Raw genomic sequence first — 27,787 nt, 5'->3', positions numbered from 1 at the left:
GCTGTACCTCTGTGGAAAAAGAAATGTAGTTTTTTAGTATTGTTCACATTGCGACGCATTTTAATGTGTCATTTAAATGTCCTGCTTTACATTTAATGACCAAATAAGCAAGAATCAAAGTCATTCCTACGTATATAGGAGTTGGAATTCATATACTCGGAATTCAGAAAAGAGGTTTTGCCACTTCGTAACATAAAAGTAATAGATATTAACCTCCTTGTATATTTAGTTAAAGCGTCACAAATTACTGAAAAATGAAGTTCTGCAGGTTTGAACAAAGCTTGGTTGCATAGTGGGAGGTTGTAAAGACCCTGAGTGCAGATATACAAAGTAAATAATGCAACGTCATGCTCCTCAAGCGATCAACATAATTATCACAAAACGGTAGTAATCAGTAAAAAAGAAAAAAAGTTAATTTTTACAGATTTGACGAGATTGTGCTTCTCGCCCGGCAGGTCTCACCGCCCGGGCGTGACGTCACTTCACGATGCAGCTTCCTTCTGCTGGTGGAGCTGATGTCTCGGATGGAAGGCGAGGAGGTCCGAAAGGCCGCACAACTTTGGGTGGAGACCAGGACGCTGCTTGGTCTCTCTGAACGCTGCCCGTGTCTCCAGGACGGACGGACGGACGGACACACACACACACGCACACAACGGAGCGACAGATCCAGACTTTGAACGACACAGATGAGGACTTTTAAAGACTTGAGGTCAAAGGCGTCACATCTGCCTTCAAGGACACAAACTTCCCGCAAAGGAGACCGGTTTGACCTTTGACCCGACTGCAGTTTTGTTACAGTTTAATGTTTGACGTGATGGATTCAAATGTTGTGAATAGACGTTTTGCTGTTGACAACCTTGGAAAATGTCATAAATAGAAGAATATAAATTGATGACAAATAGCCGGTGTTTTAGCTGTATGTAGATTGGCGATGTACTTTGTCTTGACGTTGAAATGTCTTGATGCATTATTAGTGCGTGCCGAGCAGTGTCTTGTGATCCGACAGTATTGTGCTAACAGTCGTGCATCTAAGAGAGATTCATATTACATTTCAACAAAGCATTTAAAAAAATAAAAATAAAAAAAGCAGAAAGTAGGTGCAACACAGCAACTCGAGAACTGTGACACTCCTTTGATATTCGTCCTGTTACTTCAGTTAAAATAGAGACATTACTTGTCTCTGAAGCCCGAAGGCGCAAGAAGAAGGTAGAAGAAGGTCGTGTGTCAAGGTGACGACATCGATTTGGATCCTTTTCACACAAGTGATCTCATGAAGAACTTAGAAGTGGATCCAAAGTGTCAGATGTAATAAAGAAATGAACACATTTGCTGAGGAATGTGTGCAATATTGTGTTAAAAGGTTCATTGTTTTAAAATAGTGAATAATTACACTTTGTAACATGTTCACATACCTTGCATGCAGCATCTGAAGGATGGGAACAATTTCAATGTACAATTTCTGCAAGGTGAGTCGATTATAGTTTAATGTCACGTTGAGGGTTCACACAACGTTGTTCAGAACCGTCGCCGCCCTTTCTGGGGCAGAGAAAAGTCACCGTATGCCACAAGTCACACGTACCAGTAGCCTATGAAACCGTTTGGCCATATTGTGACTTTTTTTCTGACTTTGACAATATTGGATATAATTAAATGTATGGTCTTTTTGTAGCATATTATACATTGTAAATCTTTTGTAACATTGTGTTGAATATTTTTTATGCCATCCTAACTGATTAAATTATGCTATTTCTATGACATTTATCATAAATTAACCTTTAAAAAGTTTTTTTGGGGCACACAATACGACTTTCATAATCAAGAAATGTCATCTGCAGCATGTTGAATAAAGTGAAGAAGGTCACAGTAAAGTTACAGTGTAGATCCCTGCAGAAGGTTTTGTTCCCAGTCTTCTCTCCTGGAGATTCATCAAAAGCTCGCAGAGACGCAGGACACAACAAGTTGTATAGAACTGTCATTACAGTGATTTATTATAATGAACCATGAAAATAGCCGAACAGTGCAGTGTCTGTGAGTCTCTGCCCTCCACACAAACATACACTCACACACACACACAAAGAATACAAAAAAAAAACAAAGACAAAGTTGAAAAGTCCAGAGAGGGAAAGAAATCAAATAAAAATAATGCTACAGTCACAGAAACATTCAGCTTTGCCAAGAAGAGCGTTCATATTTACAACCATATTTCCAAAAAATGGGATGGGAGCCAATTGTACAAGCATAGAAAAGAAAGAAAAGCAAATATTTACAACCTGTTTCTGGTGAAAGCTGCAGTAACCACCTATACATTAAATTACACTTTCTACAAATAACCATTGATATTCAAAAATAAACCGCTAACGTCCTACATGTGGGAGCGAGACCCCTCTGCCTACCTCAGAAGACTACAAGCACACACACACACACACACACACACACACACACACACACACACACACACACACACACACACACACACACACACCTCCCAGCATGGTACGGCAGGCTTTCTAGAAACGGGTCTTTTCTGAATCTGCAGCGGGGAGCAGATATTTGTTGTTAGACAGAGGAATAAAAAAAATAAGTGTTTTTTTTTCTCTGTACAAAAAGCTTTTTCTTTGCTATAGTGAGCCGCTAGGTTATAACAAATAAATGTGTAGAGAGACGAGAGAGAGAAAGTAAAAACGAGTAACTGACAAAGGAGGAAAAGGAGGATGAAGGAGGGGAGGGCAGGGGGGGGGGGGGGGTTTAGGCTGGAATGTCCATTGATAAACAAAGTGCGGGGGGGGGGGGGGGGGGCGCTTACAACGGGGGTCCAAACAAGTCACAGAACAAAGAACTTCCCCCTCCATCACAGGAAGGATATATAAAAACAAACGGAGGCCAGGGGGAGCGGGCAAAGAGCACCGGGGGGGAGGAGGGGGGGGGGGGGGGGGGGTGGGAGGGATCGTCCATCTTCCTTTTCACCAGTTCGTCTTGAAGAGTTTTTTCACTGTCCTCGTTTTGTTTGTATTCTTGAAAAGTATCTTTTTATCCCACAAGCAGCTGTTCTTCCACTGGCCACGTGTTCAGGTACATAGAAAACATATTTACAGCTTATGATACACGCCCCTCTCCGGCAGAGTTCTCAGGGGCTCCCGCTGGGGGGTTGGGGGGGGGGGGGGTGAGGGGGTCGTCAGTGCCACCCAGTGCTCAGGTAGCCCGAGCTGTGGAAGGGGGTCGAGGACGCAGGGGCGCCACGAGGGGAGGCAGCGGCCTGGGCCTGGCCTTGTTGAGTCTGTTGGGGGGGTGGAGGGGGAGGTGGGGGCAGTCCGGTCTGCTGTAGGGGTGGCGGGTAGGTCGACGGGGGCACTGACGGGTTGGCGGTGGCGCCTGGGTGCAGCAACGCCGGCTGAAAAGCCCCCAAGTTCTGAAAGTGGTGGGGCTGCATCTGGGCGTTGGTCGAGGGCGCGGGGGGAGGCGGGGGAGGCGGCGGGGGAGGGGTCAGCGACAACAAGGCGCTGCCGGCGGGAGGCTGCTGCTGAGGGGCCTGGCCCTGCGAGGGAGGAGGGGGGGGAGGAGGTGGGGCGGCGGTGCTCAGCATGAGCTGGTGTTGCTGGATGGGAGACGGCTGCAGGTTGACGTGCAGCAGGGTGGGGCCAGACATCGGGTGTGGGGGCGGAGGGGGGGGCGGCGGCGCCGCGGAGCTCTGGTAATGCACACTGTGGGGAATAGTCTGCATCAGGGGCTGAGAACCAGGAGGGTACGGGGGGGCGACGGCAGGTTTAAACCCAGGGAAGGGCCCGGCGGGCGAGGCGCTCTGGCTAGGAAAATACGCCGCCGTAGCCGGTGGAGGAGGCGGGGGCGGGGGCGGGTCACTCTGCGCGTTGTACTGGGGGAAAGCGGCCGGGCCGGTCGGAGTCTGCGCCGGGGGCAGGGCTTGAGGCGGAGCGGAGAACAGCGCCCTCTGGCCGCGGTAGGGAGAGCCCTGCGGCTTGGGGGAGTGCAGGAGGGAGGGTCCGGGGTAGTGGACCGGCGAGGAGGGCAACGGCGCCGGGTGGAGCTTGGTGGGAGTCAGGGGGGCCGGCTTCGGCTTGCTCGGCGGCTGGCCGTCGGCCTCCTCCTCCTTCGCCGGGCGACTGGGAGGCGGAGCCACGGGACCGGGAGAGCAGGGCTGCGGAGGAGAGATGGCGAGCGGGTCACACAGGAGGTCGGAGAGAAAAAAAAAAAAACTAGCCGAGAAGGGTCACGCCGCCTCAACCTACCGCGTGGGTCGGCGTCTTTTGAAGACTCGGAGAGGGGCAGTCCCTCAGCGCGGGCGTGTCTCCACCTTCGGTCTCACCATCTGAGAAAAAAGGAAAATAGTATTACGTAAACTTGAACACATGAAAAATGAAAAATTCCTGCTCAGATTCCAGATGTGCAGGAAAACGCTTCCGCGAACGAGTCGTTCTTCTCACCCGCGTCCTTGTCTTTGCTGAGCAGCAGCGCTCGGTGGTAGCCGCGCTCTCGCGCCTGCTCCACAGAAGTGGACGACGTCCTAAGAGAAAATACACAAAAGGATCATCACGATCTCATTGCTGGTACTGCGCAGTCACGGACAATCACGGACCCTTTGAATGCCGACACAATTAAATAAACAACAAAGAAAGCTGCACATTCAACTTCAAGTATTTAAACAGGAAATCTGGAGGAGAACATTGAACTAAAATTAAAAAGGGCAGATAGTGCTGCATTATGTATTCGAGATGTGCTGAGAGACACCGAAAACGGGTCAGAGACACACATTTAAATTTAGCCTCCATTTTCTAACGATCACTAGAAAGAATACGGCATTGGAGGTTTTGAGGGTTTTTATGAAGTGGAGGAAACGTTTTCTCTGATGTGGTTTTCATTGAAAGAGGAACTTTGCTGTAAAAGTACATTACATCACATGTCATTTAGCTGACGCTTTTATCCAAAGCGACTTACAATAAGTGCATTGAACTATACGAATCCAAGCAATTTCATCTTTTGTTATAGATAAGTGCCATTAGAAGTACAATTTAAGTGCTATAATTTGCTAGTGTTTAGTGAAACGCACCACTGTCCCTCTCCTCCTTCCTTCTCTCCTTTCTCCGCTGGCACCTCCCCCTCCTCGCTCGCCGGGGGCTCTTTTGCCGCGGTGCTGGTGGCGGTGTTGCAGAGAGGAGGCGGAGCAGGAGGCAGAGGTGCTTCACTCGTGGTCTCTAACGCGGCGGCGAAGGCGTCCACAGTCAAAGGAGGCGCGGCGGACACGGGGGAGCCGCACTCGGCCTTGGAGCCGCTGCGCCGGGCTTCGCGCTGGCGCTTCCTGTACTCCAGCAGGGACACCTGGGAACAAACCACGGCCTCAATGTCAAGTCACCGACAACGGGAGCGTTGCGTGTTAAACCAGCAGAGGGCAGCACACGGGCGGCGACTGAAAGGAGCCCATTCGTCTCTTTGGATCATAAGAATCCACACGGTCGGAGGGGGGACGTGAGAGGAAACAGGCTTCATGTACCTCTACTCAAATCAGAAAGAATATGAAAGTATCCCTGGATAAAACATAGTGTAAGTAGCACCGCTCGCTCACCTTTTTCTTCTGTGGGGGATTCTGCGCTGAGCCTCCCCCCTCGCCCGAGCCGTCCCCGTTCAGCGAGCGCGAGAAGCCCAGTGAAGTGGCCTCCTCGGGGCAGGGGTAAAAGAGCGGCCCCTGGGCTTCAGGGAAGGGGGGCTGAGAGACGACCAGCGGCACCGTCCCCGCCGCGGCGGCCCCCGCTGCGGCCCCAGCTGCGGCCTCGGGCCTGAAGGGGGCCACCAGAGGCTCCAGGGTGTGCGAGGGGGTGAGGTCCCTTAGGTTTGAGTTGACTGGGGAGAAGTTCAGGCCAGCTGGTCCAGTCGGGCCTCTGTCGGGGCTTTTTATCCAGCCGGGGAAAGAGGAAGCACATGTTTCTGCGGATGAGGAAGCCTCGTTGCTCCCCTCGACAACCGCGCCGTCGGCCCGGTCCTCCCCGCAGTCCATAGGCTCGGCGGCGGCGGCGGCCGGGGGCTGCGGGCTTTCGGGAACCGTCGCCGTGGCTTCTGTCGGGGGTCCGTCCGAACTGGGAGCCCTGACGCACGGAGAGGAGACCAACGAAGGAGGACGGTCGGCCTGGGAGAAGAAGGAGGGGGTCAGTCAGGGGGCAAGAAGTGCACGTAACAGTCGACGCAAATCAAGTTGTTGACCTAAGATACAATCACGACTGAAGCTGTAACCTCGCGTAGAAATGCGCCCCTTGCTCACCTCTTGCACGCTGGGTTTCCGGCTGACCTCCGGGGAGCTTTCCACCGAAGAGTCACTCTGTGGGACGAGAACCGATTCAGTCACTCGGGTTCTGTTACCCACGGCAACAACCGCCAACGCGCTTTGCCGCGCCCTCACCTCCTGGAGGACGTTAAGTGTCTGCGTTGGGGTGCTGGGCGGGGGCTCCGCGCTCGGCTCCTCGGTCCGGGGACGCGGCGGGGTAGCCGGTAGGACGGGGGTCGCGGGTGTCTCCGATTGGTCGGCCCTGGTGGGCGTGGCACAAGGGGAGCCGTAGGGCGTGGAGCTCTCGGACATGCAGGCGTCCAGCGGACTCAGCCGCCGCTTTTTCAGCGGCGTGGGCAACTCTGCGGGAAGAGCAGGAGCGTTCAGCCAACAGCTTTCCCTCCTTTTAAAAAAAAACGTGTGCGGGTGAACAGACCCGAGTGCTGGCCGCCTACCTGGTAGCGAGCAGGTACCGTTGTAGGCTAGAGGGCTGTCAGAGTCCCCGTTAATGGGGGGGCTGAGAGGACCCTCGCTGGGCATCAGGAGGCTTGGTCCTCTGGCCGGGCTGGTGGAGCCCTCCTCCTCCAGAGCCTGCTTCAACCATCGCTGCAAGAAGAGCAAAGATCTAGATGTGATAACAACGTCTTTACGGACGTGCAACGCGTCATACGCGCGGCCATTTTATCAGAGGACAGATGGGCGCATTTGCGGCGGCATCGCAGCCGGATGGGGCTCGTTCCAAAGCAGTACCTTCTTGCAGGAGCCGGTGGTGGGCGGGGTTTCGGGCAGTTCCCGGGAACGCCGTCTCCCGGTGGGGACCCCGGGGGTGGTGGGGCTGCGGTTAGCCAGGAATGGGGACGAGAAGCGGACGTAGTGTTTGGGGGTGCTGTAGACCTGCGGAGAGCAGGCCATGCCCGGCAGGGCGTTCAGCTGCGTGGCGAGTACTTCGGGGTCACTGCTTATTCTCAGCGGCCTCTCTGGCACCGGCTCTGGGGTCCGTACGCCGCCGCGGTCCTGCTGCTTCTCTCCCACCCACTCACTCACAAAGTGCTGTTGGAGGGGGGGGTGGAACAAAAGAATGTTGTTTGATGTGACATGTTGGACCAAAACATTATCAAAGGTGAGGGGGTGGGTCGACCAACCCGCGCAGAAGCAGAAGCTGAGCTCCGGCCGTACCTTTTTAGATTTGAAGCTCTTGCTCCCGTTGCGGTGTCGGTCCGGCGCGGGCGAGCAGCTGTGCGGGGGGCTGGTGTCCGGCGCTTCGTCGGGGATGGCCTCCGGCTCGGGCGCGGCCGGCGCCTCTCCTTCGGGGGCCTCGTTGGTCAGCGGCTCCACCGACTCGGTCGGAGAGCCGGGGGCCAGGTCGGAGCAGGTGCTGATGGTGCGAGCTCGCCGCCGCTGTTGACCGATGTGCGTGCGGTTCCTTGAGAAGCTCTTCCTGTTCCTCGAGCTTTTGACCTTAGCTGGCTTCAGTCCCGGCTCCTCTTTCACCTCCAGCAGCGGCTGTGAGAAAGACAGCAGGGAATTTAATGGTCGTTTGTGCCGTTATGTACCAGCAGGGTTTTCTTATTCTTCATTTGACAGACAGTTTGTCGCCTGAGCATTTAAAAAAGGAGGCTTTTGTGTCCCCACGTTCTCACCTGCATGACCGTCGGAGAATCCGCCATCTCCGGCGTGGCGGGCGGCTCCTCCTTGATGTCGCTGCGGCCGCCGACTTCCGTCTTGACGCCGCCGATTCTCTCCAGGGCCTGCTCCCTACGCTTCTCCCGCTTCTCCATCCGGGCAAAGGCCTGCAGGATGGCCTCCATCTTCCTCTCCTCCCGTGTCTGCGGAGAGAAAAGGCGCGGGGGGTGGGGGGGGGTTCGGAGGGAGGGGTGATGGGCGGGGAGAGGGAGCAGAGCCGTGAGTCCAAAGAGAACCACTCTCCCACACAGAGGTAGGTAGAGGTGCAACGCGGCAAAAGACCAGCAAGCTGTGCAAAGTGCAGCGCGGCGAGTGAAAGAAAGGCGTAAAAATGGCACCTTGCATTCATAATAAGAGGAAGAAGAAAAAAAAAAGGAGAGGAGGAGGTCAGGCAGAAGCAACAGGAAAAACTTTGTGGGGATGTAAATTAAACCACATTTATTTTAGCGCTTTTCTAACTAAGTGGGAATAAGAGCTTTACAATTAAACCCCAACAAACCGGGAGGTTGCGTGTCTAATGTGTGCGTGTTTGTGACACAAATAACCGCGGCACCAAAAAAAAACTCAAAAAAGAGCTCCACCGTATGCAAGAACACACCCCTTGAAAAGATGTTCATATCACGAAATATACGGAAAACGACTGAGTGCCGAGAGATCAGGCTGAAGACAGGTGTCTGTAGAGACGAGACGGTTAGTGTGCTGGGAAATCCGTCACCTCTGGGAGATTCGGGGGGGTGGGGAAGCTGGTAGATGGGTGGAGTAAGAATTGGCTATGAATGGGTCACGTTTACCTCCTTGTGTTTCAGTCCCTTCCAGCTGGAAGCCGCCCCGACAGGGAGATGGGACTGCTCCGCTGGGTTGGCCTGAATGTTCAATAAAGAGACAGCCCAGTTTAGAAGAGACATGTCCCCCCTAAACAAGGCTTCACAAACACTGGACAGGGCTACGCTAGTGAGAGATAGCTCTGTGGTACTGGAGGTGTTTCAAATTAGGTAATATCCTACTATAGACGATACGGATAACACCAGTAACACCACTTTTTTCTTACAATATTTTGGTTAAAAGCATTTTCTAAAATAGCAGTTTTTTGTTCACGGCTGCCCCACTACCGCACGGTTCCCCATCCTTAAAACAACTTCTCTATTTCACAATACGAGTTTGTCAAGATCTCTTTGAACTGTGCGGCTGTCAGAAAAAGAAAAAATATTATACTTTAAAAAATAAAAATACTTTAATATAAATACTTTCGCCCTGTTTGGAGCTTTTGGAAAGTAAACGAAACTCCGTGAAACCGAAACCGTGTCGGACATTTAGCACCACGTGACTGCTGCGACCACAAACAAGCCAATCAATAATATATATTTTTATAATACAGTTGAGGGAGAGAAAAAAAGCGTGCACATGTGACTCTGGCAATGATCAACTGCCAAAGATTGAATATTGTTTTTCTGCAAAAAAAAAAAAAAAAGGACGCAAAAACACATGTGCACCAATCCCCTAAAAACAATGGGCGCAGTGGTTAGCGCTGTCGCCTCACACGGGGCTTCGGACCTGCGACCTCGCGGCCTTTTCTGTGCACTCGCTAGTTCTGCTCGGGTTTCCTCCCACATTCAGACAGGAGGGGCTTCCTTTAATTAGCTCATTTTGTGTTTTTGAGTGGCGACCAATGTCCAGGGTCCGCTGGGGTTGGCTGCAAGGACAAGCAGGTGCAGCTGACAGATGGGCCTAAAAATCAACCGGGACGTCACCGTCCGGAAGGGCAAATTCATCTCGCAGCCTCAGGAATTAGCCGGCACCAAGTGACGCCAGCAACCGAAATGTTGTCTACTAGAGCAGGACGTCTTTTCAAGCAAAGAACAATAGGGGCTCCTGTTAAAGTGGGCCAACACACAACCATGTTATCCCCCCCGCGCCTTATCGCACTATGCATCTACTGATCCAGAAGCAGCGCTCTCACCGGGGGCCACATTCCATGTAGAAACCAGCCTGTTGGGTCTCCCAAAGTCAATATGGCCCTGGCAACAAGGCTGTCCCCTCTCCGGCCCCTCCTCCCCCCGCCCGCCCGCCTCCCCCCTTCCCTCGAATGTCTGTCCCTCTCTGGCCGATTAGCAGGGCTGCATGTTGGCCAAAGATGAGTCAGCACTTTACACCTCGGTTCCACCGTGTGAAACGAAGCTGACTGCGGGGTAATTTCCAGAGTGTGTGTGTGTGTGTGTGTAAAGTGCACCTATGCTGGCCTGTGTGTGTGTGTGTGTTTTTGTTATTTAGTCGCGCTAAAAGGTGAGCGGAGCGCTATGCTCAAACGATATCACACGCAGAGCTGAGTGGGGGGGGGGGGCAGGGGGGTTTGGCTCACATGATCACACAACATGAGTGTTTGTTCCCACTGACGGGAGGACGGTGGCAACAGATGATGAAAACAAATGTCGCTGCGTAATGACAGACACGCATAAAGCTTCAGGGCTGTGGGGAAGAGGGAAGCCAAAGCTGCGAGAGGGAGAAAAAAAAAACAACAACGAAAAACTGAGCAAAATATCAACAAGGGCACAGACAGAGGCGGGAGCAGTGGCAATAGATAAGCGATGAAGAGGAGGGTGGTTCAATGGAAGGGAGATCGAGGACAGCTGCTCCTATCCGAGCCGCAGCCCCCGTAGCAGACACACCGTTTGGCCCACACGCAGAGCAACAGGGAACACGCTTATTTTTATTGTCACTTTCTCTGCTGGGTGGCAAAAAGAAGAAGAAAAAAAAAGCTGTAGCCCCTAGCTTGGCACACTTACCATCTTCCTCCTCCTCTCTGCAATCTGCTCCTCTGACTCCATCTCTACTTCATTGCTAACGGAGGTTTTGTCTTCTAGATCCTCATATAACTCAGGATCCTGTAAGAGGAGGGGAGAGGGGGGGGGGCATGGCGCTTTATCACGGCTGATCAGTCAGTCTAGCTACAGACTAGAAGGAGACAGGTAAGAGTGTAGGAGAGGGAGGTAGGTAGGAAGGAAGGAAGGAAGGAGGGAGGGAGGTAGTGGGGAGCAACTCGGCTACTTCTCAGGGGACAATCTGCGCACGGAGCACACATGCTTGGAACTCGTCTATCATCTTTCAGTGTTGATAAATGATGTTAGCGGCTTGGTGGACCAGCACCCTGGAGCAGGATAAACCCCGTAGCAGCGGACGGGCTCTGCCCTTCCTTCAACATATGGTTTGTTTCTACTGCGTTGGTTTTCTTTCATCTCATCACTCTGACAGCGGTGACATAACTTAAGTGACACCGGACTGATTTCGAAATAAACTGATTTCAAACAGCTAAATGAATTCAAACGATTCGGTCGCGGCGAGTAAAATATGCTGTTCTGGAATAGACGAGAAAGTCTGTTGCCGTTAACACATCCGAGAGAAACGCCATTCCCCGAGTGCGTCACTGAAGGGTCGTAAACTGCAACACAACTCTGCCAGATCAATTGCTCAAAAAGCGCCTTGCGCAATGACAGTAAATCTCAACTGCGCCGCTGAAACTCTTAGTCGGGCGGGGGAGAGGTGAATGCATAAAGGGATGAAGGGGGTGGAAAAAAAAGAGGGCACTAAAGAGCATGTAGTGACTAACAATGGAAAACACGTGCACAAAACATCCAACAAAGATCAAACCAAGTTGCATGCATGGGCTAAAAAGGTAAATGTATATTAACAATCAATATGCTGTGGTGCTCAGTCTAAACATGTAAATATGAGCAGTTATGCGTAAAAAGAAAGGATGAGAGTGTGTGTGTGTGTGCGTGTTTCGTGTGCGGTTTCAGAATCTTGCCTGGTTGTTTGAGATGGAGAGGCGGAGAGGAGAGAGCTTCCTCTGTTTGCCGTCGCCGGCGCTCTTGCTCTTCCCCTCGCAGTCCAGGCCCACGTTCTGGTTCTGGCCCTGGTCGTCCCGGACCGTCTCCTTGTCCTTGCGGCTCCCTCGTCGCCGGCCTCCGGAGCCCAGGTTCTCCGTGGGTTCGAGGTTGTGCTTGAGCACCGGGCACTCCTGGTTCCCCTTCACGCAGGCACAGTCCACCTTGTATTTACTACAAATATGAAGAGAGAGAGAGAGACACACAAAAGGAAGACGAGTTAGAAGGCGAAACAACCTTCCCGTACCACCGGGTTTCCTCGCGCTACCCGTTTGCTCTTATAAACTCACCAGCTGCCGTAGTCGTAATCAAAACCAATGGTGATTTCTGTGCCTTTGACGATCGGCCTCAAGGAGTAGATGTATAAATGCAGCATCCCGTCCTCAACCACGTGCCGCACCTGAGTAGAGACAGTAATGCGAGATTATAACTGATGCACGAGGGCCGACGTCGTTCACAAGCTTGATGTACTTAATGGGATGTTTGCTTACCTCAGAATTCGGGGTGCAGGAGCGACGGATGAAGCGCGCCTCGTTGCCGAAGCTACGAGCGTCCACACACATCTCTAGTCCATCAAACTTGGAATAAAACAACACAAAGGGGTATGGCCTAAAAGGAAAAAAAGCAGAAATGTCAGCAATTCACATTAAAAAATAAATTAAAAAAGCATTATGGAATTGGTGCCAGTCCTTTGGGCCTTTAACAACAGTTAATTGGTTTGACCTGGATTTAAAAAAATGCTGAAATATCAACTTCACATTCATATGAAACAACTCCAAGGAGGAATCCGTCTGAGAAGTGACGGGCAATTCTGACCTCTTGAAGAAGTATCCGTTGGCCTCGAACTGCTGTCGAAGCATGAACTTTCCCCTGTACTCGATGATGAGGGAGTCCGGGGCCAAGTCTCGCACCGCCTTGAGGATCTTCTTGTTCTTCTGAACTTGACTCTGAAAGAGAGACACGTGTGTGTATGAGTGCAGATCCTGGACCCGCATTAAAATGACTAAATGCACTAAATGGTTGAAGGTAGCAAGGGATCAGGGTATCCGTGTCTACAGGTTGAGGTGTGAACAGGTTTCTACCTCCACCGGCGGCTTGAAGGAGGCCGGGTGCGTGTTGTACGCCAGGCTCTTGCCATCGCCTTGCTCTTTGACACGCAACAGGACCTGGACGTCCTCGCTGTACTGATTGCTGCTGGCCTCCTCGTATCGCTCCATCCACGTCTTGAGTTTGTTCTCCCACAGAGACGGGTGCTCCGTCGGCTCCTGCTCCGGAGCGGCGCCCTGAGAGGAGGAAACGAAAAACAAGACCGTCGGTGGTACGAGCGCTTCAGGTTTGGACGGGAGACAACAGGACTCCGGACACAGTCTCTGAGTGTCTTGTGTTCGGTGAGTTTACCTTTACTCTGGAGGACTTTCTGGACCCTTCTCGGAAGGCCTGCCAGTCAAAGTAAAGACACACAAAACATGTAATCTGAGGTATCCAATAAAATACAATAGGGATGTAATACATAATGACCTTTGACTTGATTAATGACCTTTGACTTGGTTAATCATGAACAAACGAGTGAAATCTGACCTTCTTAGCGCGGGCAGAGGAGGCTTGAGGCTCTTTATCGCCGCTCTTTTTACGTTTTTTATCAGTCTGCTTATTGCCGAGGCGCCCAGTGGTGAGCGTGATGGTGGTAGGCGTGTGTTGGAAGGTGGAGTAAAGTTCTAATGGCACCTCATCTCCACTCTCTGTTGCACTGGTGTCACCATCTGAATAAGTAAACAAAACACATATTATTTATGAGGAACACATAAAAGACTGCTGCACCACACAATAAAGGGCTGGCTATGTTACAGGAAGACGAGGTAGGATACAGAAAAGGAGTTTGCTTCTTGGCCAGCAGGTGTCAGCGTGTCTCAGGCTCGGGCAGAGTGACCTGCAGGGGGAGGGGGGGCATCCTGACACAGCCCCGCAACCTGCTGGGTTCAATAACAATCGGCCCATTTACTGCCGCAAAGACGGCAGCAGAAGCAGACCTGAAAGCCCCATCTCTTCGCACCAACAGAAGGCGTTAAAAAGAACGTTAAAACCCTCATGACGTCCCGTGGCAGATGCCGCTCTCAAAATAACAACTTTCTACATTTGATCCAACTTTGTGTCAACGCCTAACACTGAAATATTCAGGAGCAGAGTAAAGCCTGTGAGCCTCCGTGTGGTGCAGCTCACCAGAGAGACACTCTCGTTTCCTGGTCTGCAGCAGGATGGCCCGCTCTCTATCCAGGTGTCGTGGTTGGCAGCGCTCACACAGGTAAGTCTCAGGAATGTTCTGCCTGTCGATGCCCATGCAGTCGATATGCTGCCACGCGCTGGAAAAGAAGAAAAAAAAAAAGAATCATGGCGAAAGAGGGTTAGTAAACTTGTTTAACGACCGCTGGGCTACATGAGGAAACGCTCGTCCGGCGGACTCACCTGCACTTGTCGCAGCAGATCATGTAGCCGTCATCGTGGGTGAAGCCACAGATGCAGCGGGTGATGTCTGCCCCGTAGCTGCCATCTTCTGAGGTGCTGAGCGTTGTGCCCCTGGATGCTTCGTCCTGGCCTCCTGGAACAAACAACCCCCCCTCTCCTTGTCGGATCAACATGGAGGGGGGAGGGGAGGCCGGTGGAGTGGGTGGGGGCCGCGCCCCATAGTTATGGTCCTGATGGGACAGAAGGAGAGAGAGAGAGAGAGAGAGAGACGGTCACCCGGGTGGAGGTAAATGACAGCTTATCATAGGGATTATTCACACAAGGAAAATCTCCTAAATGTGTCGCAGGGAGGAAGGGTGGGGGAGGGGGGGGGGGGGGGCAGCCATATGGGAACGGCAACCACAGAATAATGTTCCTTATAGATGTATTAAGTATTATTATTATTATCATTAAATATTTGAGAAACTCTGAACTGTGTTTATCCCAAAATAACCATCAACCAGCCCCCGCAGCTCAAATTTCCTGTATCACTTCCAACACCATGGCCCATGTTTGACGTTGACCTGAATGGGAGCGAGTCACATTAAGCTCAATGATTAACCGTGTGGGAAGGGCCCAAGGTTTGCAGGTTATTTGTCTTGGGCTGCGCAGGGAAGTGTGTACTCACGGCGTACGGCAGGCCAATGTAACTGTGGGAATGGTGAGAGCCGCTGCTGTAGATCTGGTGCGGGTAGCTGGACTTCTCCACCACCACGGGGCTGGCCTCCACCGATTCTGGTCTGCTGAGCAGGGAGACAAAACAAAGAGCCCGCGTTACTCTCGAGAAAGAAAGAAGGAAGAGAAAACAGAGGACGGCGCCACGTGGAGCGAATGTTCTTCCCCAAACGCGGCTCGGAAGTGTGCGCTGCATGCCGAGCCGGCTGCTGCTGCTGCTGCTGGTGGTGGTGGTGGTGACACGGAAAAAGAGTGGCGAGAATATGGATGCACGCTAAAGACAGCAACACTGTCGGGGGACCTGGGGCAGTGGGCCACTGCACAGCCAGTGAGGGGGGAGTAGATTGACTCGAGTACTTAAATAATGCACAATCACGGACTGTACTCTACTTGAGTATTTCCATTGTGTGCTTTTATTGCATATTATTCTTTCACATTGATAAGATTTATTGTTTATAGCAGCTATAGTTTGTAGATTTCAAGCACATATTTACTACATTTCCCTATTTAACTCCTATGAAAAGAAAATACACATTTGTGTGTCTCTCGTGGTGCATTTCCTGCAACATTCTGCTCTAATATGCTTCCTTATAAAAATAATTTGAATACTTCTGCTGCTGTTACGCCACATTGCCTTTAAAATTTAGAAAAAATGCAATTGCTACAGCTACTTTGTGCTTTAACCCACATCCACAAGGCAGACATGCACTACAAATGGGCCGTCCGTCATCCACACAACACACAACCCCGTACTTCTACAAAACCTGTAGATCCGCTTTCCCCAGAGTCACAATGCAGTTGAGCAGTGAGCCCGTTTGGCCGTTTGAGACCAACCCACCCTTATTATGACATGACTAATCTATTCTTCAGTTGCCAAAAGGGGAGGCTCTAGAGGAAGAGAGAAGTGGAACTGGACTAACGCATGGCATGTGACAAGAGAGTTGGTTATAAAGAGGGAAGAAAGAGAGAGAGAGAGAGAGAGAGAGAGAGAGACAGGGAAACACACTTCGGGACAGGCACGATGCCTTTGAGCGGGTTCGGCCGTTAATTAGATAAATGCGTTAGTGGATCATTCGTGCCCACACATCGCTCGATTGTCCTCTTTTAACAGATAACTATCTAATAACAAATATTCCAAGGAGGGCGACCGACAACAGCCGCCAAGGAGCGTCGGTATACGTGACAGCTGCACGACTCGTTTGGTTTCTTCCTCTGCTTGTTGTCTCTCGACACTAAAAGTACACCATGCAGCAGCCCGCTCCACGAGAGCCGCCGCTACCAAGTATCTGTAAACGGGGCCAAAAGCACAGCACACTGGACAACCTTTCAGGTACACACGGAGTAAGACGGGTACAAAAAGGAGTAAAACAGGCTATGTGGGCTGGGAACAGGCCGTGCAGCATTTCTCTTCAGCTTTGATTGAGACGTGGCTCCAAAAACTGCTTCATTTGCAAATAGTTTAAGCAGAAAACAAGTAGAGAATGGAGATATAAGCACCAATGAAATAGCCGGAGCGAAGTGTTAATGAAAATCAGAGTTTGAATCAAGAATCCCACAGTAAAGAGGTGGTACGATACCTGCGGGAGCCCTCGGCCCTATCGCTCGCGTCGCATGCCGTAGGAGCAATGTGCACTTCCTGTATGCGTTGCCGCTCAAGCACTCACTGACAAAGTGAAAACGTAACTGCACGCATGAGGTCCGGAGGCGGACCCAGTGTAAGGTGTGGGTGTGTTGTTGTTTTTTTTACAACTGTGTGCGCAAAAGATTAACTCACACACACAGAAGAATCCAAACTGTTTAACTGAGTGTAAAGAGCCTGGCTGAAAAGATAGGGGGAGAATCCAAAAATCATACTTAAGAGACTGCAGGCGGCTCGCTAACTTTCTCCAATTAATGTTTAACCAGATCAAAGTCTATTCTTTTTTTATAACACATGGTTGTATGAAGCATGTATGGTTAAGTGGCTACGAGGGGGGAGGGGGGGTGGGCGGGATTAGTGAGCGGCAGAAAGACGTGCAGAAGGCAAACATGTGAGCGAGCCTGTTCAGTGGGAAGGAAGTAAGCTTGTTGAATGTACGTGTTTAGAGGAGGTGGAGAGAAGGGAGGAGGGGGGTTCGTTAGGCTGCTACGGCATTGAGTGATCCACTTCTATCCAAACGAAGAAAAAAATGAAATAGTTGGTGAATTTCTTCAAGTCTAAATGAAGGTGTGTAGGCAGGTGGCTCCCATTTCTACTTTATAAAGAACCGATGCAAACACCTGCTGAGAGGCTGGAGAGGCAGAGAGGACGAGCGAGGAGGACGGAGAAATCAACAGCAGGACGGGGAAAGAAAAAAAAAAATGAGCAGCACCCAACAGCCAGCGGCAACGCCTTCACTCCTTAAGTGCTCCCACTCGCTGCCATGGCAACACTACGTATTCAGTCCGACAGGGGGGCGCGCGCGGCGGGCTCCGCGTGTCGCCGCGGACACACACCGCATTAGACAACAGCTGGTCACGCTGCTGCAGACTTCAGGGGGACGTGCAAAGGACGTGGCGCTGTTTTGCTGGTGAGTAACCAGCCCGGCTATACCGGAGGCGGCTGGCGCGCTCACACACAGCTCTTAGGCGTATTGTATGTGTGTGTGTGCCCAGCTATGCCTTGTGGATGGGACCAGCAGGTGGAAGCCCCCTTTCAAGCCCGTTATCTGCGTTTCAAAAAATCTGCAGCGCGGCAATCAGACGCAGAGCTTGGACGTACGAAGCGTGAGGGAGGGAGTTAGTTCGAGGCGTACTGCTGGGACTGTTTAAGACGCCATGCCTGTGTCAGGGCACCCTGTCACTCAGGGCCAGTGACCATGGCAACAGGCCCGGCGCAGTGCAGAAGGTTTCGGGAGGGGAGCGAGGGACAGATGCCATGGCAACACAAGGTGTCACAGCAACAGCTCCGACGAAGGCTGAGGGGAGGGCACAGACCCCTCCAAAAGTTGATGTGTTATTCTTCAGTCATGTGAGAAAACCGTGCCTCGTTTATTTAATCAGAAAAGAAAGAAGAAGAAAAAAGCCACGCCAATGTCCTTGACGGCACTGTAGGAAACAGGAGAGGAGGGGCAACGGGTGCCTTGTTGCCATGGCACCACGCAGCCTCTGTTTGACTGACTCAATGCAGCGTGTACACATGTGTGCAAACATCACTGTATTAGTGAAGGACCAAGGGAAAACTATGATGTACACTTCGCCTCAGTGTTATAAAAGGTGTACATCTACATTCAAGGTCTCCGGTTTAAGATTTCAGATGTAGTCAGAAGCTGAACACAGGAACAGAGTTGAACTGTGGGGGACGAGATCTACGCGAAAAGACAAGAATTGTAGAGTTAAGGGAAATGATAACAGATCGGCATTCCCCGTCACAGAGAGCATGTTGGGTTTAGGAAAGGGGGGGATTATATGGACTAAAAGTGTCAAATGCAAAGGTGTAGCACAAACCTCTAGAACAGAGGAAGTGAAACTGTATGCTAGAATGACTGAAGAGGCATTCAGAAAAAGGTACGAGAAAGCCGGGCGTATCAGTCAGGTGTTACTCACTCTGAGCCTGCAGCCATGTCCAGGTATGAGGCGTCCGCTGTGTCCACCCCTACTGGGATGACTATGCTCATGACGTTCTCTGCTGATCAGTTCTTGTCCTACTGAGTCCAGAGAATGGGAGTCCAAAACACTGAGGCATGCCAGCCACAGCAGTCATTGCAGACATCTAAGTGCATCCACAAGGCCTGGGCATGGAGGAGAGACGAAAGAAAAGGGGTTAGAAATGTGGACACGCATCATTACAAGTCTAGGTTCATGAACAGTTCAACAAGGCAAGATTTATTTCACAGTAAATACACTTGAAAGGCCGCAGCACCGAGCAGACCAGAGATGACAAATTCGTTAAAAAAAACGGGGTATTTCCAGAACATTCAAATTCATACTTTCAGACAGAGAACGGTGTTTCTACGAGTGTTTGACGGGAATTTCCGTTTCTGACAAAGCCACCGAGCGGAGCTGTAGAATGATGTCACGGGACAGGATACACTGTTGTAAAGCACAGCCGGCGCTGCTGCCGTGAACTGCGCTAAAGCAAACCTCTGTGCAACGCGCCACGGGCCGAGGAACGCAGAGGGCTGCACTGCGAGGAGCCTCCCACAGAGGGGAGCAAGAGAACACACAGCAGCCGGCCGCCATGAAGGGAGGGAGGGAAAAAACGCAACGGCACATAGAAGCCATTTTTCCCCCCTTCGACTGAAAAGGACTGCTCTATTCTCAGCACTGGAGCGCACTCCTCCAAAAGACGACAGACAGAAACACACAGACCCTCTGCATCTATTCCTGATATGAAAGGTTACATTTTCATTGGTACGGCAGCTATTCACATGGGGGAAAAGCTGCTGCAGATCAAGTAAGATCCTTTCATTAATAATTGACGGCATTAGGGCTCGGGCATTGAATGTAATGCCCCCCCTGGTCCCCAAGTGGGAGGTGGGTTTGGACTCTACACTAGCAATACTATTGACGGGAATATTATGCATTTGATATTTGAGTCTGATGAGAGTCCAGACGGGAGCATGTGTGTCCGTGTGGCTGCCTCCGACAAGGAGAGCTCTGTTGATAAGCGGGATTAATGCGAGGGACAGATGCCGAGACAAAATAGGCTGGAGGTCACACCTCCGCCGGCTCATGCACACTGGGGCCAAACAAAGGCTCAAATGGTGGCCCGGGGTGTGCATTGGGACAAGGTGCCACAGAGCAGGAATACGTCAACTATTGAGTAGGGAATTTCACTTGAGTCGGGAAATAATTCACAGACTTAGCCGAGCAATAACACACCATCGCACCAAAACATGTCTCTGCACGCTTATGTGTCGACTGCCTGTTCCGGGCCCAACCGTGTCCTCTGAAGCAGGCGCACAAATGTCAACACACACACACACACACACACACACGACTCTCTCTGGGGAAAAAAAAAATGACTTCAGTACCAGGTTTATTGTCAACAGCAAGGCCCCCGTGGAGGGAACTCATAGTTCACCGGGGATGGACGCACAACTGAAGATTCTTTTTATTAAAAAGCCGACAGCCACGTCATTTCAGGTACTAACTCCCCCAAATGCACCATTAGAGCCGGCAGGCCTGGGGAGGGGCTCACAGACACGACATCTGTCAGCTCCAGGCCTAATTAATAGCGGGAAGAAGACCCCGGTGTCTCTGTGTGTCAGCCAAGGCTGCCCGACGGGATCGCCCCTCCAAATTCCCTCCTGGTTCCGTGTTCGGTGAGTGGATGGGTTAAACAGCGGGGGCACCAACCCCGGCAGAAGGCCTTTCATGACTGAGGCCGATGTAACCGGAGCACTTTCTTTCTGGCCAAAACACAGAGATGACAGACTTCTCCTCCTTTGTGTCACCTGACATGCACAGCGTGTTGTGGCACCGGCGAAAAGCGCTCCTCTGAAGCGGCCCCGTTTGTTCCCCCGTCCACTCGGTCGGTCTCCATTTCAGACGGGGGAATCCTGCTGTCACAACTAAGGAATGAGCCCACGTTCAGGCCCCACCCCCTCCCGCAAACCACCAAAGACACAGATCGATAGATAACCCCCCTCGCCCTGTCAAACCGTTTCAGAGCAGTCGAGCAATGATAAACGCACTGCGCTACAGACGGACGCAGTAGAGACAAACAAAAGAAAAACAAGTACAGTGCAGCTGCATTCCTGACTAAATCCGAACTGCGCTGTGACTGCCTCCGCCTGCTCCTCCCACTTCCTCTGGGAGACATGTCCATCACCCCAAAGAAACGCAGCCAAAGAAAGGAAAAGAAAAAAAAATACCCACCCTCCCTCCCTCCCTCCCTTCCTGTGGCCAGTCACCCCGCCCAGCCGGATTTCTCTCCCTCTGTAGATTTCCTAAATAAACCAGAGACAGTAACGCAGAGCGGAGGGGAAGGGGAGTGTCGCAGACGCAGTTCCAGATGACACGGAGCTAGCGGGAGACCATTTAAAGTCACCTTTGTGCAGGCGGGACGTAGAAAGACGTGTTAGCACGCCAATGAATTAAAATGTTTGAGAAGCGGTGCCGCGTGTTGGGAGGGATTTGGGTCTGCGGTGCGGCTTTCTTTCTCTAGAAGCGTTCACCTTCCATGCTCTCCCTTCACAGATTCTCTGGCGCCGTAGGGAGCGTTGGAAATCATCCACAGGCCCTCCATTTCAGAGGGCAGCGGGGTGGGGGAGGTGTACATGGAGGCTGTCTGACAGTGACGCTACACAGCCAAGACCTGGGTGGACTCTGGGTGGCGGAGTGGAGCACGTAGCGTAGCCCTCTCCTCCCTCCCTCCCTCCCTCTCGGCGAGGGGACACAGTCACGTCATTGTGTGGGAGGGGGGGGGACATGAACTGTCCTTTTAAGACCGAAGTCGGCGAGGGAAAACCCACACCGCCACACTCAAAACCCAAAATGCCGCTGCAGACGACAGTTTTCTTCTCCTGCTCCAATCCCCGTTTTTCCTCGCAGCCGATCCTCGGCAGATTACGCTTTTCGATAAGTAGACGGTATACGAGGGATTCCGAATGAATCCCCCTCCCCCAACCCCTCCCTCTATCGGCCAAGCGGGTGCGACTTCACACCATCCTCATAGCTGGCTGCAGTGACTCAGCTCATAAACAAACGGATCCAACAAACTCGTACAAATAGAGTCATGGGCGCGGGAAGAAGTATGACCCAGAAGGAATGTTGGCCTGGCCCTCTTCTCTTCACTGCATCTGCCCCATCCTCTATAAACCAGTGTGCCCACGGCTGCCACAACTCCCTCTGCACTGGTGCACTGGAGGTGAGGTCATACATCCATACGGTCCACACAAACAATTTTTGCGTGGCCACAATAAGAACTGTGCTGCAACTCGTGGTGCAGGGGTAGAGGGTGCGCTGGGAACCGCAAGATCGGCGGTTCGAGCCCCGGCAGCTCCATGTCCCATGTCGAAGTGTCCCTGAGCAAGACACCTAATAAATAAAGCCATGGGTTCAAAATGTAATGTATGTCGCTTTGGATAAAAGCGTCAGCTAAATGACCTGTGATGTAACTAGTGAACAATAGAAGAACGGCCTGCAGTACAGAGAATGGGAACATTTTAGACGGTTTTCCAGGGCTTAAATATCTGCATCACAACGAGCTTCCAGCATCCCATGGACCAAAAGTAAAATCATGTTTTAACAGCCGAGGGAGTGTGCGAGTTGAAGTCTGTAGCCCCCGGATCTGGCAGCGAAGCTGGGGCAGCCCTCCTGTAGTCTGAGTAATGTCTGTTCAAGAGAAATTCCCCCCGGGGCACAATTTCTACATCTCCCTCTCGCTCCGGCTCACAAAAGTATCACAACCTGGCTCTGTGTGGTCAAGACTGAAATCTATCCAACATTTGCAAAAGGCACAAATGTATGTAGCTGCAGGATAATTACAGCATTTGGAGAATGCAATGGGCAGCTCACAAGCATTCGAGGTATGCACGTCCATATGGGTCCAGGGAAAATGGGGAGAGGCAAGTCTGCCACTACGGGAAGGGGGGAAGAGAGGGGGGTGAACTATAAGAGCCCCTTTAGAGGTCCCATTACGGCAGCGTTCGAGGATCCATTTCACGCCTGGTCCGCAGTGGCGTTACATCACCAGCATTGATGGCACATCCGGCCTGGTGCTGCTGCCCGTGCAGGCCGTTGTAACACGGGCTCAGCACCAGGAACGAGGTTATGGCGGTGTAGCTTAAATAGGGATCGGTTACGGCCCAGCTAGCCGCACTAAAACAGGTCACCTGAGGCCTTCTCTTCCCAGCTGGGATACCATGTGACTGCGTTGGGCCCAAGAGCCGGGCCGCTTTGGCTCTCGGGCCCAGCGTCTGGATATCACACGAGTGAGATCACTGGGGGCCGGGCCACGGCCATGTGCACGCCTCAGCCCCACATGGTGAGGTCTGTATCTATAGAGACACACGCTTCACCTACACTGGCGTGATACTATTTCTGGGATGATTGTCTGGGGACTGGGAAAAGCACAATAACAAGGGTAGCTCCTCCAAGTACAGGAAGAGAAAACGGAGCAGTATGCGGCCTCCACCTGCCTTATCAATAAGCCAATGCACCAATAGACTTCCTGTGCACCTGCTTGACTTCTTTATTGTCTCCCGCTTTCTCTCGATCTGCTGCGCACAATGAAAATGAAATCCTTCTGTACTGGCTACGTGGTCCTATGTTTGTGTTTCTGTCTGTCTAGGGCGAGAGGGAAGGTGTGTCATCTGAGATTGCTAGTCCCCCAGCCACCTGCCACAGTTGCCTGTCCTCGTCCCCGTGGCAGAGGGGGGAGTGGCAGCTCACTTCCCGTCGCCATCTCGGTCAACAAAGCAAGCAAACACACTTTGCCGCTACACGGGGCAACCAGGCGCGCGCGCGCGCGCACACACACACACACACACACACACACACACACACACACACACACACACACACACACACACACACACACACACACACACACACACACACACACACACACACACACACACACACACACACACACACACACACACACACACACACACACACACACACACACACACACACACACAGTGGGGCCGGTATTCAACACTTTCAGCTACAATATGACGCAGACAGAAGGAGGAGGTAAAGAAGAGAGTATCAGTAATCCTTCACAAGCAAGAACAAGATGGCTTGGGACTTTGTGTAGTTTGTTGCAGAGACTGATTAAGCACTGCACTGAAAGGCCCGCTCACTCATCGAGCGGTAATAAACCCCCCCAGACAAGAGAAGACCCTTCGGCCCCTGCTATTATGTGCATGCATAACATGCATCATACAGGCAGCTGAACTTCATTACAATGACCCTCAACGGATGGGAGCTATGAAGGCCATTCCAGTGCTTAGTGATGTTTATGATAATAATAATAATAATAATAATAATAAAGAGACTTTAAACTGGCCCTCTATAGTCTGCTTATTTCACATGGTATGCTTTGAAAGGGCTTGGAGACCCGTGTCATGCGTTATTCTTACAGACAGATGCTTTAGTCACGCAAGCACTTCTGTATGAAGCGCCTATTAGTCTAACACGGATAGCTTGCAAGAGGTTGACAGCCATACAACATCCTCCCCCTACACCTAAACAGCTGTTAACCACCATGTAATGTGAGCTACAATGGAACTAGGCATATTTTTAAATAAATGTGCTTCAGTAACAGTGAAATGTTCTTTTTAGTCATTGAACTGAAACAACCACTCGGCATTAGGCAATAAAAAGGCATCCATTGTTAAACATGTCTTATCATTTGGGATTGTGCAGAGTCAATACGAAAGATAAACATCTGACTTTTGTCTACTTGAAGTATGTTCCGTGCAACTGTATTAGTCATTATTATCGTGCAAGATCTAAACATCAAATGAAAACCCTAACTATAACATAACTGACATGTTACGTTAGTTTAGGTTGAGTCTTCAGTTAAATCAGGAAACATTTATTGCCACCAATGAAGTATTCAACTGACAAACTCTTTCTCCGTTGACTATCCTTTCGGATCAGACAGTGAAATTGAAGATAATAATTACCCATTATAACGGAGCAGCTCACGTGACCATGGGTTACAATTATATACAGAGTGCATTCCTATCACAACAATGGGAATACGTGTTAAACAGTGAAGAAAGAAGAGCCGCCCTGGGTATAAGGTACAGATCTGGGAACAGGAGCACGTCTTGATACATATATTTTAACAAACAGTTATGCTTGTGTACCTTTGTGAAACATAATGCTGTCAAAAAGTGATCTCTCGCTCTGTGTATTTTGATGTATATCAAATTCTGTTTGATCAAAACCCTCACGTCCCAACATCAAACATTTACGACAGGAAACGCAGAGAACAGCATTCGCCGTGACGCACGTCACAGGGACACTTTGTAGTTCATTGAGGAAGAGACACAACAGCTTCAGTCAATGTTACTACAAGCGCCCCCCCCTCACACAAAAAGCGCAGTGTAAACCGAGGCACGACTGTTTTGACGTTATTTTAATGCCTTAACTCCAGTAAAAAGAAGTTGTGTAGTTGCTTCCCCGCGAGCGTGTCAGCGCCGCCGATAGGGGTGTGGAGGGTACAACGTTGCTATTATGTTACCACAACACCCTGCTGCTGTCGCCATTTTCAGAGCGCTTTTTCTCAGGACTGCGAGGCAACCGTGTGGCCGGGGGAGCCTCGCCAGGGGAGGAAAACCCCCCAAGAATGCATTCAATCGCCTCTCTCACACACTCTTGACTTAAGTATCACCCTGCCGCTGCGGTTTACGTGTTGTTTCCATGACAGCTTTGCGGGGAATTCGTCGACGGCAACAAAAGAGAAAGCCAGGAAGCTAATCGGCTAGCAATTATGGCTAGCAAGGGGCCTATGGAAACGTAGCAGGCTAACGTCTAGCGGCATTCGGAGTAGCGAGACAACCGAAGCACGAACCGCCTTAACTCGGACATTTTATCTTTATTTAACCGCTTTCCGCAAAGCGAAAGCAACAACGTTTGGCACAACGATTGACTTTTAACAACTGTGTACTCGGGGTTGTGGGCGTGAATAAACGGCGAAAAGTGACGCACAAAAGCTAACGGTATCCGACGAAAGCTAACGGCGTTAGTGCTTGTAGGGTAACGGTTAGCAAAGGGAGCTATTTCCGACACGAAAGGAGTGGATTAATACGCGACTCGTCGCCGCGGGGGGGAAAGGGGCGACGGCGTGAGGCGTTGAGATACAACTTAACCGCCCGAGGTCAAATCCGAGCAGTGGTCACATTTACACATTTGTTTGCAAAGAGGTCGGGCGGTGCATTTCGTCGTGGCCAAGAGCGCCTGGATGGAGATGGGGTTGCAAATTGTATGGCTGGGGCGAGATGCCAAAAATGCAACACACACACACCCACCCTCCCCCACGCTTGCAGCATTTTAACCCAATACACCCCCTTTCTCTAAAAAAAAAAACCCGAAGCGATTGCGAATGGCATTTTATGTCAAAGTAAAACATAACGGTCGTCCGCCGCTCGTTTGACATTGGGTCTATTTTCGATCGCCTCTCGTCATATCAACAATTCCATTAAAAGCTCAGTAGCCCGAGATTACTGCGCAATGTAGCTAGGCACCTAAGCTATTATAACAGCTGGCATTGCTTTGAGCAGTCTCGTAGCAGACGGAACATCTTCATGTATCCGTTCAACGTCACATGCATGTAAAAGCTCATTGTTCTCTGGCTTTCTGACGGTACTATTGTATGATTTTTCGCTGAACGGAAATGTTCTGGTAAGCAGGGTGGGAGGCCACCACGACGAATTCAAGTTTGTAACTAACGCTTAATGCACTGTTTTCATGCTGGTTTTCAGGGCTGTTGCAAAGATTGTAACACAGGATTTTAAAAAAAAGGCTGATGCGGTTTTTTTTTCCCCTTTCTAACTGACATCCACCGTGGCTTATGTGCAGTTTATTTCTTTCAAAATAAGCGTTTCATTGGGAGGTCACGTTTACTAAAGTTACATTAACGTGGATGAATCCGTGCGCACTATGGCCTGCAGTCTGTCAAACCGACATGAAGTGACTCCCCCGTTTGGTTCTGGTTCAAAGTGCGAATAACATGAATATTAAGGACACGTTAACTGTTGATTACCGAGTCGGTATACTGTGTCAAAGACGTTAGGCTGTGGGACAGCCATTAATCTAATTGCAGCGTTTTCTTCTTAACCTATAACGTGTATACGCTCTCGATACTGCCTTAACCGTCCAGCGGTCCATCGTGTTGATCACCGTTACCTGTAAAATAACATCTACCGCATCACTTTGTATGACGTTTTCCTCGTACGGCCACACTGTCGAAGAGAAATACAAGAGCCCTGCTCGGTGTTGTGTAAAGCTAATTTGAGCTAGTAGCATGCGCTAGTTAGCAAAGGGTCTCCTGGCGTTACGCTTGCCAACATGACACTTTGGGCCACACAGGAAACCTGCGTCGCCCCGTTAGCGGTATTTTTTTCCGATCGAGGTAAATCAGAAGGCAATTGACATCTATACCATAACAGACCCTGGACGGTATTGCTCGGCTAGCTAGCGAGCTCAGCTGATACTACATCTAACGTTAGCCAGCAACAGCATGATGTGCCTAGCCGGCTAACTAAAGCCAACAATAGCCTTCCAGGTCGGATTTGTGCTCACCTATAACTACCACGCAATGCAGTTTACTCACCGTTTTATGTCCACTCTGAAGGATCCGATTAGCGATTTGGGGGACCTGGGTAAGACCCCCGTCGCTATCCACACAGCTTCCACAACCAAAACAATACTTCTGTCCACACACTGCGGATCCCTAGCAAAGCTTTAAAATGCTTGTATATTAACTTGTCCGCCAAAGAGTCCTTTCGTGTGAAAAATCTCTTGCGTCTTTGTCTACGAGGTGTCCCGGATTTTTCCTATAAATCTACACGAAACCGTTAAAACAGTGCCCTAGTCATCGGCGACTTTTCGAAATTAGATCCCCTCAAACCAGTCTCTTTTCCCCTTGCAAAAATGGCGGCCCTGCCAGGACTGCCGAGACTCCGCCTCCCAACCCCCACGAGCCCCCCTCCTCCCTCCCTCCCCATCACTAAATCCGAGCTCCGCCTCCACACACTGCGGGGTTACACTCCCGGTTTCACAGGGGCGTCGTGACCGTGCTCTGTGCGCGTCCACGACAGCGATTGCTCAAGCCATGGATTTACCGCGTGCTTTACAAACGGAC

At 50.9% G+C, this 27,787-nt stretch overlaps 2 protein-coding genes across 15 annotated transcripts in view; one reads left to right on the top strand and one right to left on the bottom strand.

Moving 5' to 3' along the window:
• lhfpl3 (LHFPL tetraspan subfamily member 3) overlaps window positions 1–2,482 on the top strand; it is a 15,900-nt gene extending 13,418 nt beyond the window's left edge. For 2 of the 3 annotated variants that reach the window (XM_078100447.1, XM_040175292.2), the window contains exon 4: window positions 456–1,328. In XM_078100447.1, coding sequence (XP_077956573.1) covers window positions 456–475 — 20 coding nt within the window. In that variant the 3' untranslated portion in view covers window positions 476–1,328. Of the gene's footprint in view, window positions 1–455 lie in introns of all 3 variants that reach the window. The other variant, XM_040175291.2, reaches the window with a different exon arrangement.
• Window positions 1,960–27,787, bottom strand: kmt2e (lysine (K)-specific methyltransferase 2E). 12 transcript variants are annotated; one of them, XM_078100433.1, is made up of 25 exons: window positions 27,257–27,787; window positions 18,565–18,749; window positions 14,954–15,068; window positions 14,287–14,516; window positions 14,044–14,183; window positions 13,405–13,586; window positions 13,225–13,263; window positions 12,909–13,109; window positions 12,643–12,773; window positions 12,318–12,435; window positions 12,117–12,226; window positions 11,748–12,000; window positions 10,729–10,827; window positions 8,740–8,811; window positions 7,906–8,091; window positions 7,442–7,768; window positions 7,016–7,315; window positions 6,721–6,871; window positions 6,401–6,627; window positions 6,263–6,319; window positions 5,573–6,130; window positions 5,060–5,328; window positions 4,437–4,516; window positions 4,242–4,321; window positions 1,960–4,150 (listed from the first exon to the last, which is right to left on the bottom strand). In XM_078100433.1, the coding sequence occupies exons 2-25, from the start codon at window positions 18,633–18,635 to the stop codon at window positions 3,173–3,175; spliced, it is 4,974 nt and encodes a 1,657-aa protein (XP_077956559.1). In that variant the 5' UTR covers window positions 18,636–18,749; window positions 27,257–27,787; the 3' UTR covers window positions 1,960–3,172. The 12 variants fall into 12 exon arrangements, with proteins under 12 accessions (XP_077956559.1, XP_077956560.1, XP_077956561.1 ...); XM_078100434.1 differs by having other exon boundaries at window positions 14,954–15,065; window positions 27,257–27,660; XM_078100435.1 differs by lacking the exon at window positions 8,740–8,811.

This window comes from Gasterosteus aculeatus, chromosome 4 (genome assembly GCF_964276395.1).
Source record: "Gasterosteus aculeatus chromosome 4, fGasAcu3.hap1.1, whole genome shotgun sequence".
Classification (NCBI taxonomy): domain Eukaryota; kingdom Metazoa; phylum Chordata; class Actinopteri; order Perciformes; family Gasterosteidae; genus Gasterosteus; species Gasterosteus aculeatus.
The sequence above is the reverse complement of the archived record's forward strand: the minus strand, read 5'-3'. Positions and strand labels throughout refer to the sequence as shown.

Bases quoted from the DNA above. Each gene is read 5' to 3' on its own strand.
- kmt2e (XM_078100433.1), bottom strand. From the start codon at position 18,635: ATGAGCATAGTCATCCCAGTAGGGGTGGACACAGCGGACGCCTCATAC. The intron at 7,316-7,441 runs GTACGGCCGGAG...CCCCTCCAACAG, and splicing joins AGAGCTTCAAATCTAAAAAG to CACTTTGTGAGTGAGTGGGT. The intron at 6,872-7,015 runs GTACTGCTTTGG...CTCTTCTTGCAG, and splicing joins CCACCGGCTCCTGCAAGAAG to CGATGGTTGAAGCAGGCTCT.